This window comes from Pituophis catenifer, unplaced genomic scaffold, assembly GCF_029215685.1.
Source record: "Pituophis catenifer annectens isolate HBS135680 unplaced genomic scaffold, rPitCat1.0.hap2 SCAF_15, whole genome shotgun sequence".
NCBI classification, from domain to species: domain Eukaryota; kingdom Metazoa; phylum Chordata; class Lepidosauria; order Squamata; family Colubridae; genus Pituophis; species Pituophis catenifer.
This window is the reverse complement of record NW_027256895.1, coordinates 11,222,860-11,238,707: the sequence shown is the minus strand read 5'-3', so window position 1 is coordinate 11,238,707 and position 15,848 is coordinate 11,222,860. Positions and strand designations below refer to the sequence as shown.

Genomic DNA, 15,848 nt, shown 5'->3' with positions numbered 1-15,848 from the left:
GTGTCATTGGACACACAAGGAATTTGTCTTTGGTGCATATGCTCTCACTGTACATAAAAGAAAAGATACATTCTTCAAGAATCATAACGTACAACCCTTAATGATAGTCATAGGGTACAAATAAGCAATCAAATCATATTAGGAAACAGTCAATATAAATCATAAGGATACAAGCAACAAAGTTACAGTCATACTGTAGTGGGAGGAGATGGGTGATAGGAACATGAGAAGATTAATGGTAGTGCAGACTTAGTTTGACAGTGTTGAGGGAATTATTTGTTTAGCAGAGTGATGGCGTTCAAGAAAAAACTGCTCTTGTGTCTAGTTGTCTTGTTGTACAGTGCTCTATAGTGTTGTTTTGAGGGTAGGAATTGAAACAGTGTATGTCCAGGATGCGAGGGGTCTGTAAATATTTTCACAGCCCTCTTTTTGACTCGTGCAGTATACAGGTCCTCAATGGAAGGCAGGTTGGTAGCCATTGTTTTTTCTGCAGTTCTAATTATCCTCTGAGGTCTGTGTCTATCTAGTTGGGTTTCAGAACCAAATCAGACAGTAATAGAGGTGCAGATGACAGGCTCAATAATTCCTCTGTAGAACTGGATCAGCAGCTCCTTGGGCAGTTTTGAGCTTTCTGAGTTCTTTGGTGTGATTTTTTTATGACATTTTTGATGTTAGGTGTCCATTTTAGATCTTGAGATATGGTAGAACCTAGAAATTTGAAGGTCTCGGCTGTTGATACTGTGTTGTCTAGTATTGTAAGAGGTGGTAGTATGGGAGGTAGTATGGGAGCTATGTGTGAAAGAGTAAATTTGGAGCATACTATAGGAGCATGTGGGGCAGGCAGATGATCCTGAAATAAAGTAGCCCCACAACTTTATTGTGGGACCACTTTCTATGACATGTAAGACTTCAATGACATGTAAGCCCCTTTCTATGACATGTAAAACTTCAAAGGTGATAACCAGCATCTCGAATCATATCTGGAAGCCAGTACAACATGCTAACTAGCAGTGTTACATGCATCTAAAGAGATGCACACATAACTGCCTGCAGTGTTGCACTCCAAACCAACTGTGGTTTCCAGATGGTCTTCAAGGACAGCCCCCTGTAGAATGCATTGAACTACTACAAATGAGAAGTCACTAATCAGCATGCTGTTCCAGTCCAGGAATTGGCAAAACTGATGCCCCATATATGTATGCAAAATCCCCCATGATCATAGCTGTTGAACGTTCTTCAACCATTCAGTACCTCAGATTGTCCACCAAGTCCAAACAGGACAATGCTGCCCTGTCCAAAATAAAAAATGGAAATACTTGATTTATTAGATCTGATAGCCAGATGCTGTTTTTTGAGCTGCATTCCCGAACACCATCACTCTGCTAAACAAATAATTCCATCAACACTGGAAAACTATTTATTAAGTCTGCACTACTATTAATCTTCTCATCATTCCCATCACACATCTCTTTCCACTTATAACTGTATGACTGTAAATTTGTTGCTTGTATCCTTACGATTTATATTGTAATATTCCTAGTATGATTTGATTGCTTATTTGTACCCTATGACTATCATTGAGTGTTGTACTTTATGATTCTTGATAAACATATCTTTTCTTTTTATGTATACTGAGAGCATATGCACCAAAGACAAATTCCTTGTGTGTCCAATCACACTTGGCTAATAAAGAATTCTATTCTAGTCTATTTGCAATTTATTAGATCTGATAGCCAGATGCCAGAATGACTCAGTTTTGTCAAAGTTGAGCTGTAACCTGTTCTATCTCCTCCAGACCCTCATAGCCTCCAGACATTGGAGCAGAACCTCGATAGCTTCACATGGATGGATGGATGGATGGATGGAAGGAAGGAAGGAAGGAAGGAAGGAAGGAAGGAAGGAAGGAAGGAGCCAGACATGTACTGCATATCTAGGTTTCATCTCCATATTGATGTTATGCCTCACCCTTTACAGACAGATGATCTCACCAAATGTTTCCTGCAGATATTGAACAGGAGATTTGTTGTGGCTCCATTACCTGAGCCTGTGTCATCGGCAGGAGAGGACTCCGAGAGTGAAGGAGAGGAGTTGGCAAGGCCTCCCTCTCCAGGACCCTCCTCTTTGGCAATGTCTCCGGTGTCTGCCGAAGGGCAAGAGATAGGGCAGGGGGCCAAGCACGTCCACGCAGCCACAGGTGGACAGTGATGAGAGTAATGAGTCTTGGCTGGATCCTCGACAGTGTCGCAGAGATAAATGCGCACAACAGAAGAAAAGGCATGCCCGAGATTAGGCTGAGTCACTGGACCACACCCCACAGGGTATAAAAGGGAGTGTGGTGGCCAGGCAAGCCTTGTGACGAACAAAGCTGAAAGCTTCCACACCATTCTGCATTGCCGGACTTTTGCTATAGACTTTACTGGATTATATTTGGACTTAAGTTACTCTGTAATTATTGAACAATTTACTTTGATGTACCAGAAGTGGAGAGACGTTATCTCTTCCCTTCGTGAGTAATAAACTCTTGGTAGGTAGTCACTAGGTTACTGCCAAGTTCCGTTATCATAAGGAAAAGGATTTTGTCGGCTGGCTTGGTTTTTAACTCTTGGACGTCTGTTGGTGTGTGTGCGTGTGAGACGGGGACAGAACAAGATTAAGGATGACAATCTGATCAGGGTTTTAAGGTCAGAGATGGGGTACAAATTTTGTTAATGTATTGGCATCAGCATATAGCAATGCCCAGCTGTTATCAGTTGATCTCAAATCAAATTAAGTAGGGACAGTGCTTGGCTAGGGAACTACCCACAATTCTAGGTCCGTGAGCTCACTTTAAAAATATTTAAACAAGGTATCAAATCAATATGTACCACTACGAGGGGGGGAGGAGGAGGAGAAGGAGAAACTATCTTAAGAGGTTTGCTCAACACTTACTCCAACCACATTTTTTGGAATGCAGTCATCAAAAGCTCCATTTATCTACTGTATATCCTGTCTATCATTTTTACCTCTTCATTTAATGGCTTTTTGCATATCAATTCCTAAGGTAGTTTGCTAAAGTAATCTTGCGGAGTCTGAGAAATTTCCTCTTTGTTTCTCAATTCTATGTCTAAGCTTACAATCAAAGAATTTTAAGAGAACTAGTATTAAAAGAATGATAAAAATAGCATTATTTAATAGAAAACAGCAAAAGCATACGTGAACGAAAGTCAGATATATTTCAACAGCATCCATATTGTGAAAATCACAAATTTATTCTTCATCTTTCATTTTTCATGCCTTTTGAGCCTCCTCACTGTAATTTTCTGGGGAGGGTTGGGATGAACAAGTAAATTGAAAAATAAATTAAACCTGAATGTATTATTTCATCAGAAGATACATAAAATCCATTGTATCTGTCCCAAAAGAGGTATCCATTGTGCATTATTTTTGCATCTGCTTTCTTCTCATGAGGTGCTCCTTGTTGTTCAGTTCAGGCCTCAGCACAATTATGAAACATTTGGGGAAAAATATGCATCCCAAAAGCCCAGCGCTTGAGGCCAAGATGGAGAAGATCTCCACAGCTACCATATATTTTCCCTTGGTACTCAGGTAGGTTGGAACAAAGGACAACCAAACACTGGTGAATACCAGCATGCTGAAGGTGATGAATTTGGCTTCGTTGAAACTATCTGGCAACTTCCTAGCTAGAAAAGCAACACTGAAGCTGATGATGGACAGAAGTCCCATGTAGCCCAAGACAAGATAAAACATAGTGACGGAACCTTCCTTACACTCAGCTACTATCTCAGTGGTCAGTGTGTGCATGTCCAAATTGGGGAATGGGGGAGAGATCGTTAGCCATATAGCACACATGCCAACTGGGATGGAAGAGCTGGAAAAGACAATGAGACATGTAAGCCTCTTTCCCATCCACTTCCTCATACCGGATCCTGGCTTGGTAGCCATAAAAGCTACCACCACAGTGATGGTTTTAGCTAAGACACAGGAAACAGCCAGTGAGAAGATGACACCAAAGGCTGGTTGCCGAAGGAAACAGGTACTCACCCCGGGCTTACCAATAAATAGGAAAGGTGAGAGGAAGCAGAGCAAAAGAGAGATAAGGAGTGCATAGGTGAGGTCCCGATTGTTGGCTTTGACTATGGGACTATCTTTGTGCAGGTGGAATATTTTTAATACCAAAACGGTGACTGAGAAGAAGAAAATGGCACTCGTGGCTAAGGAGATGCCCAAAGGTTCTTCATAAGACAGAAAAACTATCATTTTGGGGAAACATTTGTCATGTTCCTGGTTTGGATACTGATCAGATGGACATTTGAAGCAATCTTCTGTATCTGGATATAGGATAACAGATAAAGGCAATGTTAATTTTTATGTGAAATCACTCAGTTCTCATGTCAATCTTTTAAAAAGAAGCCCATCACTCATGATTTCCACAAGAGAAACGAATTTTGTGAAGAAATACCCATTATTGTCCAATTGTCCTTCTAACCACTATCCTAGAAAGACCAGCATATTTATTACTAGCAGGACAAAACTATGTTCTTGGGCTTGATAAATTGACACTTGCAGCCTGAAACTTAATGTAGAATGTGTAACTCCATAGCATCAGAGTGTATTAATATAATACAACTGGCAGGTGGATCTGAGGGGGAGGAGGAGTAGAATGTCCCAGCCCGCAGCATCCATCGGTATTCATCTGGCTAGCATCCTGTCAGTGTGAGAGAGAGTTGAGGGGTGTTTGGAAACTCAAACAGTATTTGCTGTGTGAGCAAGAAAGAGACAGGAAGGAGGCTGGGTATGGCTTAGCTCAACTGTTCTGTAGTAAAGCTGCTTGCTGATGTGAATGTAAAACTGAAAGTGAAACTCCTCTCTTCTGCTTGTGTTTTGCATTTGGAACAGATTTCTTTTGAGGTGGGAAGGGGGAGTAGAACTCCTTAGCATCAGAATGTGCAACAGATTTCTTTACAGGTGGGGAGGGGAAATTCAACTCCTTAGCATCAGAGTGTGTTAATAATAATATAGGGAATACTAGTGCTCTGATGGTTATTTCAAAAAATCCTTTCTTAGTGAGCACCTAGAAGCCAAGAGGAACATACATGGCAAATTTCAAGTTTGTAGGCTTTACGGTTCTGGAGATTTCGTGATTAATGGGTGAGTTGTTTTCACTTTTATATATATAGATTTGGATTATTCATGCTAGTTTAAAAACATAATGTGTTCTGGTGGCGCAGCAGACTAATAGCCTGTTATTAACATTCAGCTGCCTGCAATTACTGCAAGTTCAAATCTCCCCAGGCTCAAGGTTGACTCAGCCTTCCATCCTTTCTAAGGTAGGTGAATTGAGGACCCAGTTTGTGAGGGCAATAAGCTGACTTTGTATAAATATACAATAGTATGAAGGCTATTGCTTAACGCATTGTAAGACGCCCTGAGTCTCCGGAGAAGGGCGGCATATAAATCAAAATTTAAAAAAAACAAAACACAAAACCTACACATATGTTCTTCTCCAGTGCTATCTCAAAACTCTGAAAATTAATTAGATACTGTTTTAAAATTATAAGAGGTCCTTCACATTTTCTAAAGCATCAGCAGTCTAAAGGAACATTTGGGTATTTGGAAATTCAACCTTTTGCTTTCCTGTCATTAACTCAATTCTGCTTCATGTACATTGTTTCCTTTGAACGCACACATACCATCAAGGAATAATGGATGGAAAAAGAATAGGAGTCATTATGTATAGCTTCAGATTTGAAGGGAAGAAAGGTTGTTTCAGTTAGCCCTTCTGCAACTCTCTAAATCAGGGGTGTCATACTCAATTTAATTGAGGGCCACATCAGGGCTGTGGTTGACCTTGAGGCGGGCAGGAGGGCATGGCCAACTGGGTGGGCTTGGCTGACTGGGTGGGTGTAGCCAGCTTGACGCCACTCCCCAAACTGCTGGCATGTTTCCTCTTTGCATTGGGTAGACTGGGCCGAACCCACGCTGGCCCAATGTTTCCTCTTCGCATTGGGTAGACCGGGCCGAAGTGACATGAGCCAGCCCCTACTCTATATCTTCTGTGTCTTCTCCTGTGTGATATGACCGTTGATAGATAAAGATAAAGGTTTCCCTTCTCCAGTCATGTCTGACTCTAGGGCAGTGATGGCGAACCTTTTCGGCATCAAGTGCCCAAACTGAAATGTGCACGGATGTGCATGCATGTGTGCGTGCCTGAGCACTAAAAACCCAAAGACCAGCTGACCAGCATGCAAATGCCTGATTTTGGGGCATTTTGGGGGCATTTTCAGGGCATTTTGGGGCATTTTCAGGCCATTTTTTGGGCCATTTTCAGGCTGTTTTTGAGCTGTTATCAGGCCGTTTTTTTCGGCTGGTTTTGTCCTAAAATTCCCTCCCGGAATATGGCTGATCCTGGATCTCCACACTTTCTGTAAGGCCCTGAAGACGTTTTTATTTCAGCAAGCTGGCCTGGCCTGAATAGGTTTTATGGGTTAGTTTTATGGGTTAGTTTTTTAATTGTATAGCTTGGGGTTTTAAATTGGGAGGCCGATTAATTTAATTTATTTTTAGTTATCTTAACTTTTATATTGTATGTTATTTTAATTTTCGGCTGTTCACCGCCCTGAGTCCCTTCGGGGAGATGGGTGGGATATAAATTCAATAAATAATAATAATAATAATAATAATAATAATAATAATAATAATAATAATAGTAGTAGTAGTAGTAGTAGTAGTAGTAGTAGTAGTAGTAGTAGTAGTAAAACGGCTATGAAAATGGCCCAAAATGGCCCAAAAACTGGTCTGTTTTTTGGCCATTTTTCTGACTGTTTTCAGGCAGTTTTCTGGTACTCCGGCATAGTTGGCATGCCAAAAACTAAAAGAGCAGCTGGCGATGGCACACATGCCCACAGAGAGGGCTCTGTGTGCCACCTCTGGCACGCATGTCATAGGTTCACCATCACGGCTCTAGGGGATGGTGCTCATCTCCATTTCTTAGTTGAACGACCTAACCTTGTCTAAAGACATTTCCATGGTCACATGGCCAGCATGACTATATACTGAGGCCCACGGAATGCTGTTACTTGCCCATCAAAGTGGTACCTATTTATCTGCTCATATTTGCATGCTTTTGAACTGCTAAGTGATCAGGAGCTGGAGCAGGTAACAGGAGAACATCCCATTGCATGGTGCACAGGTTTCTAACCCAGGCTATCAGCTTTCCAGCTGACAAGCTCAATGTCTTTAACCACTGAGTCATTGTGCCGCCCCTTTGATAGATGTTGCCAAGAAAAGTTGTGTTTGAATTAAAAAGCTGCACGTGGGTACTCTGTTCATGCACCCATGCATTCCAAATATATTGTTCCTTAAAATATGAAGTCCTACAAAGTCGTAATAATAATATATTAATCAAGAATATATTGCTATATAATTTGTGTGGCCCAAGCTATATTGGCACAACCCTTCTCAACAATTGCCATGTTGAATATCTTTCCAATTCTTATTAAGCATGCAGGAGAAAAGAGATAAAAAGAAGAATAACAGGCAGAGATGATGTCAAACATGGACATTTTGATGTTCTCCAATTTATATCAATTACATTGGAAGATTTGCTGTACTGTGATGGCGAAATGGTTAGAGTGCAGTGCTGCAGGCTACTTCAGCTGACTGCTAGCTGTAGTTCGGCAGTTCAAATCTCACCGGCTCAAGTTTGACTCAGCCTTCCATCCTTCCAAGGTCGGTAAAATGAGGACCCAGATTGTTGGGGGCAATAGGCTGACTCTGTAAACTGCTTAGAGATCGCTGTAAAAGCATTATGAAGTGGTATATAAATCTAAATGCTATTGCTAAGTGCTATTTACCTCTTTCATTGGAAATCTTTCCTTCTGGACACCGAACACAATCATAGCAGCAAAATTGCTCTCCTTCTTTTTTTTCCTTTTGATAACCAGGCTGGCAGTAAGGATTACACAAGGAAAGGGGATGGACCTTTTTTTTAAAAAAAATGTTTAATAAAAAAAGTTAGGTAGAGATGATCTGGTATGACATAACAAATGAATAATCAATTTACGCATGTTTGGAAGGTAAATAGGCAAATAAGTAGCAGAGGTGGTATTCAGCAGGTTCTGACCAGTTCTGGAGAACCAGTAGCAGAAATTTTGAGTAGTTTGGAGAACTGGTAAATACCACCTCTGACTGGCCCCACCCCCATCTATTCTCTGCCTCCTGAGTTTAGTTTAGTTTAGTTTATTTATACTTATATGCTGCCCTTCTCCCGAAGGACTCGGGGCGGCTCACAAAGATAAAACAATAAAACAGTAAAATTACAACTAAAATACTCAATTACAATCCCCAAAGGATTAGTTAAAACTCCCATCAGATCAGCAAATTTGTTGGAAAAGCCATGTCTTCAGGTCACCGTGGAAAGAGCGGAGGTCGGGGGCCATCCGGAGCCCAGTGGGTAAACCATTCCAGAGGTCAGTGCGCCCACAGAGAACGCCCTCATCCTGGGCACCATCAGCCGACATTGTCTGGCCGATGGAACCCGGAGGAGGGCAATCCTATGTGAGCGCACTGGGCGGTTGGAGGCAGGCAGAAGGTGATCCTGGTGAGTCTCAGCTGATCGGGAGGAAATGGAGATTTTGCAGTAACCTTCTCCTGGAGTGGGGAGGGAATGGAGATTTTTACAGTATCCTTCCCCTGTCGCACCCACCAAGCTACGCCCACCAAGCCATGCCATGCCCACCAAGCCACACCCACAGAACAGTAGTAAAAATTTTTGAATCTCACTACTGACAGTAGATAGATAGGGAGGGAGGAAGATAGGCCACTGCAATTAATGCTTCCTGGACAATGTTGAAATTATGATACAAAGTACAACAATTCATCTTAAAGTAAACTCTTGATGTAGAATTAACTATTAACAATCTTCTCCCTCTTCTGCTTCCCTCTCCCCTTTTCCTCCTCCTCCTCCTCCTCCTCCTTGTTCTTTTCTTTTTCTTCCTCCTCCTCCCAAGGACTTACTAAGGCTCTATATCTCTGTGAATCTGGAGTCTATTTGTACCTCTTAATTGAATTTAAAACAGCAGATCTGCATATTACTGTGGAGAAAGAAAACTCCAAAGCTGGAGGACAGCTGGTAGACAGAAGGGGGGGGGAGTACCCAGAAAATGCCACCCATTTCAAAAAAAATGTCCTTAAATTTATCCCTACTTTCACTATAAACTGAACTTGCCTCCAAGAAAATGTTGGTTTTACTTAGGGAGAAGTAGACAAGGAACAAATGCTACTCCTTTGTCAAAATGCTTCTGGAAACAAAGAATTCCTATACTGTGGGAAATGTAGGCAAAATCTTTGTAAACTCCCCTCCCCCGAAAGCTGATAAAAGTCTACAGGTTAAAGAACAAACAAAGCAGAAAACAAAGAGGAAACAGAGGATTAAAATCCCCCAGACAGGGATAGATTTGTCCATTTATATTTTCTACTAAAAATAGAGGAGCCATAATTGTCTCTTTTTTTTAATGGTTTCTCCTACCCCAAAACATTTTTTTTTCTTTTAACAACTCTATAATCCCTTGCATTGGGGTAAAGTTGGAGCAACTGAGTGGAGCTGAGCATTTACTGGCTGAATGCCCTTCCTGACTCCTATATGGAGTTCACAGCAGATATTCTCTCTTTGTGCCCAGAGAGAGAAATATATACCATTACCTAGGATCACAGCCTCCTGATTGTGAGGTGAGACCTCCACCTCTAGGCCACCACATCACTAAAGGTAAAGATAAATGTCGTTCCTGACTCTAGGGAACTGCTAGTCATTCCCAACTCTAGGGGGCAATGCTCATCTCTGTTTCAAAGCCGAAGAGCCAGTGCTGTCCGAAGATGTCTCTGTGGTCATGTGGCCAGCATGACTAAATGCCAAAGGTGCACAGAATGCTGTTACCTTCCCACCAAAAGTGGTCCCTATTTTTCTACTTGCATTTTTTATGTGCTTTTGAACTGCTAGGTTGGCAGAAGCTGGGACAAGTAACGGGAGCTCACCCCATTACGCAGCACTAGGGATTCGAACTGCTGAACTGCTGACCTTTCGATCAACAAGTTCAACATCTTAGCCACTGAGCCACCACATCCCTTATATCACATTACTACTCCTACCCTAAAACAATAATGAAAAAATAGGGCATCTCTCTGAAAATATTTTCCTTTCCATTGTAAGTATTCCATTTCTCCTAGTAGTGGTATCTAGGAGTATCCCATAAAGATGTTACTATTCTCTATTGGTTGATAAAGTAATTGAGTTTGTTTATTTATTTGTTGTAATGGAAAGGGAGAGAATTCCAACCATTAAAATTGAGCTTTTCAGATGATTTATGATAACTCACTTTGTTAGCGCTGCCATGCCATTTAATCTTGTTGTCCTCAATGATGAATTGCTTTCCTTGAGAATCCTTGGTCCCGAGCCTTCCAACCTTTACTTTATGAAAAGAGTTATTAGAGAAAATAAGGAGGTTTATTATATCAAATCCGGATCCCATCTCCTTATTCTCATTAAAGGACACCGTTTCTCCATCTGTGTTGTTCAATGAAAGGGTCTGAAGGAAGTGGTGGAGCTAAGAAGATAAAGAAGAACAAAGCAAGAAACAGATAAGAGAATGGATCTTTTCATGACTCAAACTAAGAATATTTTATTTTATATAATATTTTAATTCTTCATGGTGAGTGGTGCGTTGGCCTAGAGGTGGAGCTCTCGCCTCACAATCAGGAGGCTGTGAGTTCGATCCAAATAGATATTTCTCTCTGTGGATGAGAATATATCTGCTGAATATAACTCCTCATTGGCAACAGGAAGAGCATCTGACCAGTAATCACTCAACTCATTTCAGTTGCCCAGACTCCACCTGCAATGATTTTAATTCCTTATAGTACACCGGATATGGAAATAACTAGAGTTATATTTTATTGAGATATAATAAACTTTACAGAAGCTATGAAAACAAAATCTTAGAAATTAGGAAAAGGTGCAAAGAAGCAGCTAAGATGTTTAAGGGCCTGGAGATAAAAACACATGAAGAACGTTTGCAGGAACTGGGAATGGCTCGTCTAGAGAAAAGAAGGACCGGGGGAACATGATAGCAGTATGTCAGTATTTGAGAGGCTGCCACAAAGAAGAGGGAGTCAATTTATTTTCCAAAGCACCAGAAGGCAAGACAAGAAACAATAGATGGAAACTAATCAAGGAGACAAGCAACCTGGAATCAAGGAGAAACTTCCTAACAGTGAGAACAATTAACCAGCGGAACACCTTGTCTTCAGAAGTTGTAGGTGCTTCATCACTGGAGGTTTTTAAGAAAAAACAGTACAGCCACCTATTTGAAATGGTATAGGGTCTCCTGCTTGAGCAGGGAGTTGGACTAGAAGACCTCCAAGGTCTCTTCCAACTTATTGCTGCTGCCTGTGCCTTCCCTTTCTCCCTTTTTAACCTGAACCAGTTGGTTATATAATACACGGGCAAACAATCGATACAAACTCAAGATAAACCATTCTTAACTCGATTGCAGAAAATACGACTTCAGCAACAGAGTGGTCAACGCCTGGAATGCTCTACCCGACTCCAATGTTACATCCTCTAACCCTTTAGAGATTACAGCTCATCTGCCTGGAATCCAGACTGTATATCAGACATTAATACAATTGAGCGAGTCCAGTGGTATTTCATGAGAAGAGTACTCCACTCCTCTGCTCATAACCTTATGCCACCAGGTTCAAAATTTTGGGCTTGGACGACCTAGAACTACGTCAACTATGGTCTGACCTAAGCATAGTACACAAAATTGTCTGCTACAATGTCCTATCTGTCAATGACAACTTTAGCTTCAACTGCAATAATACACAGGCAAACATTAGATACAAACTCAAGGTAAACCGCTCCAAACTCGATTGCAGAAAATATGACTTCAGCAACAGAATGGTCAATGCCTGGAATGCTCTACCCAACTCCAATGTTACATCCTCTAACCCTCACAGCTTCAACCTTAAACTGTCTACTGTGGACCTCACCCCATTCCTAAGAGGTCCGTAAAGGGCATAAGCACACCAGCGTGCCTACTGTCCCTGTCCTACTGTCCCCATTTATATGTATTCATTTCTTTTGTTCATGTCCACGTCTATATTTACACCTGCTACCTGTACATGTTTGACAAACAAACAAATGTGTCTTTGTAATGCTCTCCCACCTCTCTGAATTTTACACATATTTCTACTACCACATTGTTTTTCGAAAAGCCCTTGGATTCATTTTTTCATCTTGCTGTTTACAAAATATCGTTATTTTTTTCAAGTGACTGAACCAGGGCAATAATAGAATAAGAGAATCAACTTTAATAATGTAAGGAGCTGAATCAAACTCTTAAGAACTATGTACATGTAGAAATCTCTGTCTGAATGCCTGAATCTATACATTCTACTTTTACATTTTTTTTTTAAAAAAATAACTTTTTAAAAATCTGATTCATGACCAAATATGAAAACTTTTGAAAATTCTTCTTTAAAAAGGATAGTTGTGAAAGTGAATGAAAATGTTTTGCTCATCTTCAGAATTGGAACTACTACAGTTGTAACCAAAGTGCTTTAGCACTTCCAGGTTGAAATGATTAAATAGTGACATCGCCATTGCCCAAGGGACCCACAATTGGGAGGTTCTTTTCATGTCCCCCATTACGTTTCCCACTGAAATGTTACTGAAATGTTTACTGATGGTTGTCCGCTTCCAAAATGCTAGGTTGGCAGGAACATTTGATGGGAACTCGCACCATCCTGCGGCAGCAACTGGGTCTCGAGCACAAGCTTGCTGATTGTCAGCCCGGCATCCTAAGCTCATGAGTTACTTAGCTCCCTAGAACTGGAAAATATAAGAGGACTCCCCTCCCCCAACAGAAAACATCTTAAATAATCCATGAATGCCATATATTATCAGCAAAAAAAGGAACTTCTATGTATTTTAGTTTCATGTGAATTATTTTTTCAATGCTATGTAGAGTTTCTTCTCATTCTCATTCTCCTTTTCTTTTTCTCATTCTGGAGACATTACCTGCCAAGGGTTTATCTCTTCAAGAGGTCTTGTCATCCTGACTGCTTTATGTTTTGGTCTAGATAAATCCAGGTTGTGTAAAGCGTGGGCCACAGCAAAGACTGCATTGTAGATGCTGTAGCTATGGCCAGTCATGACCATCTCAAACAGAATCCCTGGAAGATCCCTCAAGGATTCTGTCCCACTACAAAATTTGTGAGACTCTGTTAGGTCCTTAGGATCCGGAACAGAGCAACCAAAGGCTTGTGCCCAGAATTCCTTGAAAAAATCATCAAGGTGTGTCTTGGCTGGTTTTATATTCTGAAGGTAGATCTGAAACTCTTCGTGCTCATTGGAGTGGATTGCAAAAATAAGGCTACCTTGGAATATCTCGTATTTCCAATCCCTTGAAATGACGGTTGAAGCAAAGTCAATCTGGCCTGTCATAATCCACACCTTTTCGGTATAGTTAACACCGGCGAAAAACAACGCAGTGCTTAGCCACATTACAGTTAGAGTCTCACCATAGACAACAAGGGCGTTAACTTTCAGATCTGAGTAGAACTCATTCGTATTTGCAGAAATGGTGTTCAGTTCATCGAGTTCAGGGAATCGGCTGTCAACTGGCATTCTTTGAACAAAGGCTGAACAAATTTTATGCTGGGGAAATAACGACTCCAGCTTTTTCAAGAAACGTTCTCCGCTTTCGTCGTCTCCAGCCAAAAGTCCAACCCAGATCCACCCAAAATGTTTAAGTAAATAGATAATGCCTGTATATTGATGACCTTCATTAGAGACCGTGTGGTAAAAGGAAGATGTCTCTACCATATTGCTTCTTTGCATAGGAAATGATCCATATGGGAGCTGAAAGGACATGCTCAGAGATAGTTAGATACATATTATTTATTTACTTATTCATTACATCTCTACGCTGCCCATCTCACCTGTGACTCTGGGCAGCTTATAATACCGTATTTCCCCAAAAATAAGACCCTGCCTTATATTTTTTTGAACCCTGAAATAAATGCTTGGCCTTATTGCCATGCACTCAAAAGCCCGATTGGGCTTATTATCAGGGGATGTCTTATTTTGGGGAAAACAGGGTAATAAAAAAGATATCATAGCATAAGAGCATAAATCAGAACAAAGTTAAAAACGAAATTTAAAAGGCAGGGTTATGGTATTAAAAGTGAAAAAAATTGAGAAGATAACAAAGGATACCAACCCACTCCAGAGTTGCAAATCACTCTTTGACCCCCGTGTCAATTGGAAGAGCCAGGTCTTAACAGGGGGCTCAACTCACCTCTGGATGAGGTGGGGGCAACAGCAAAGAACTGTCTCTTCCTGGATCCCTCCAAACAAAATTCTTTAACTGACAGCATATACAACATGCCTCCCTTACCTGATCTACCTGAATGAAACAATATAGTTGAAATGAAACAGTTTCTCAGGTAACTTGGCCCCATTCCATGAAAAGCTTTAAGGGAGATAGCTAACATCTTCAGTTGGATCTGGAAACAAACTGGCACCCAAGCTGTTCACATAGCAGATGTGTTATATGTCATCTATCTCTACATCACTCTCTCTCTCCCCCTCTTTCTCATCTTTCTCATCTTTGTCATGTCTGTCATCTCTATCTCTCTATTTCTAATTCTATCCATCTATCCATCCATATCTATCTGTCTCTGTCTGTTTATCATCTATCATCCAACCATCCTCTGTCTGTCTGTCTGCCTCCCTGTCTGTCTCTATCATCTATCTATCTATCTATCTATCTATCTATCTATCTATCTATCTATCTATCTATCTATCTATCTATCTATCTACCATCTATCTATCTATTATCTATCTCTCTGCCTGTTTGTCTATCATATGTCATTCAAACATCATCTCTCTCTCCCTCTCTCTCTCATCTATCTGTCTATCATCTATCTATCTCTCTATCTATCTCTCTATCTATCTATCTCTATCATCTCTCTATCTATAATCTATCTATCTGTCTGCCTGTTTGTCTATCATCTATCATCTCTCTCTCTCTCTCTCTCTCTCTCATCTCTCTATTTATCATCTGTCTGTCTGCCTATCATCTATCATCTCTCTCTCTCTCTCATCTCTCTATCTATATCATCTATCTGTCTGTCTGCCTGTCTGTCTATCATCTCTCTCTCTCTCTCTCTCTCTCTCTCTCTCTCTCTCTCTCTCTCTCTCTCTCTCTCTCTCTCTCTCTCCTACCTACCTGTTATTCAGCACTGTTATTTTGTTATTGACAGGATATTATCTAGGTTCTACTGTATGCTTGCATCTCTTCCAGTCTCTGAAAGCTTTCCTCATTTCTGCATTTCACTTCCACTCTTTTGAGAATGCGAGACTCACTTGCAGAAAAACAAAACCAGGTTCTGTACCAAAATGATAGGACTGCTCTGTTGATGTGCACAGATCTTACCTGTGGGATCTTGTACAGACTTAAGATGTCTGCCACATAGGAGGAGACATCAGGGCTGATTCCCCCAATGAGTGCTATATGTCTTCTGTGAGGGTCACATTTGTAATTGGGGAGAAATGCCTGTGACTTGAAGAGCAAGTCCAAAGTGATCCGATAGGTCATCCTTGAATCAAAATGACTATCATAGATGTGGAAGCCAAGGGTGAGATTTGACAAGATCATTGGATCCTGGTTGATTTTATTCACAGCAAAGGCCAGAGCCAGGAGATGTTGGTAGAACTTTGGCAACATACTACCAAAAAAAATAATTATACATCTTTGGTGAATTTAATCTACAGTCCATGCCATTCT

The 15,848-nt window shown here is 40.9% G+C and overlaps 1 protein-coding gene across 1 annotated transcript; it reads right to left on the bottom strand.

Annotated features, from left to right (window-relative positions):
* Positions 1-3,417: 3,417 nt before the first annotated feature.
* LOC139324620 (vomeronasal type-2 receptor 26-like) lies at positions 3,418-13,897 on the bottom strand. The gene is made up of 4 exons (XM_070954346.1): positions 13,076-13,897; positions 10,371-10,598; positions 7,854-7,980; positions 3,418-4,328 (listed from the first exon to the last, which is right to left on the bottom strand). The coding sequence occupies exons 1-4, from the start codon at positions 13,895-13,897 to the stop codon at positions 3,418-3,420; spliced, it is 2,088 nt and encodes a 695-aa protein (XP_070810447.1).
* Between the last annotated feature and the right edge of the window lie 1,951 nt (positions 13,898-15,848).

What these genes read in the sequence shown, in the direction of transcription:
- LOC139324620 (XM_070954346.1), bottom strand. Translation starts at nt 13,897, where the DNA reads ATGCAAAGAAGCAATATGGTAGAGACATCTTCCTTTTACCACACGGTC. An exon ending in GGCATGGCAGCGCTAACAAA is followed by an intron (nt 7,981 to 10,370) that starts GTGAGTTATCAT and finishes TTTAAAAAAAAG; the next exon opens with GTCCATCCCCTTTCCTTGTG. An exon ending in AAAGATTTCCAATGAAAGAG is followed by an intron (nt 4,329 to 7,853) that starts GTAAATAGCACT and finishes TCCTATATCCAG; the next exon opens with ATACAGAAGATTGCTTCAAA.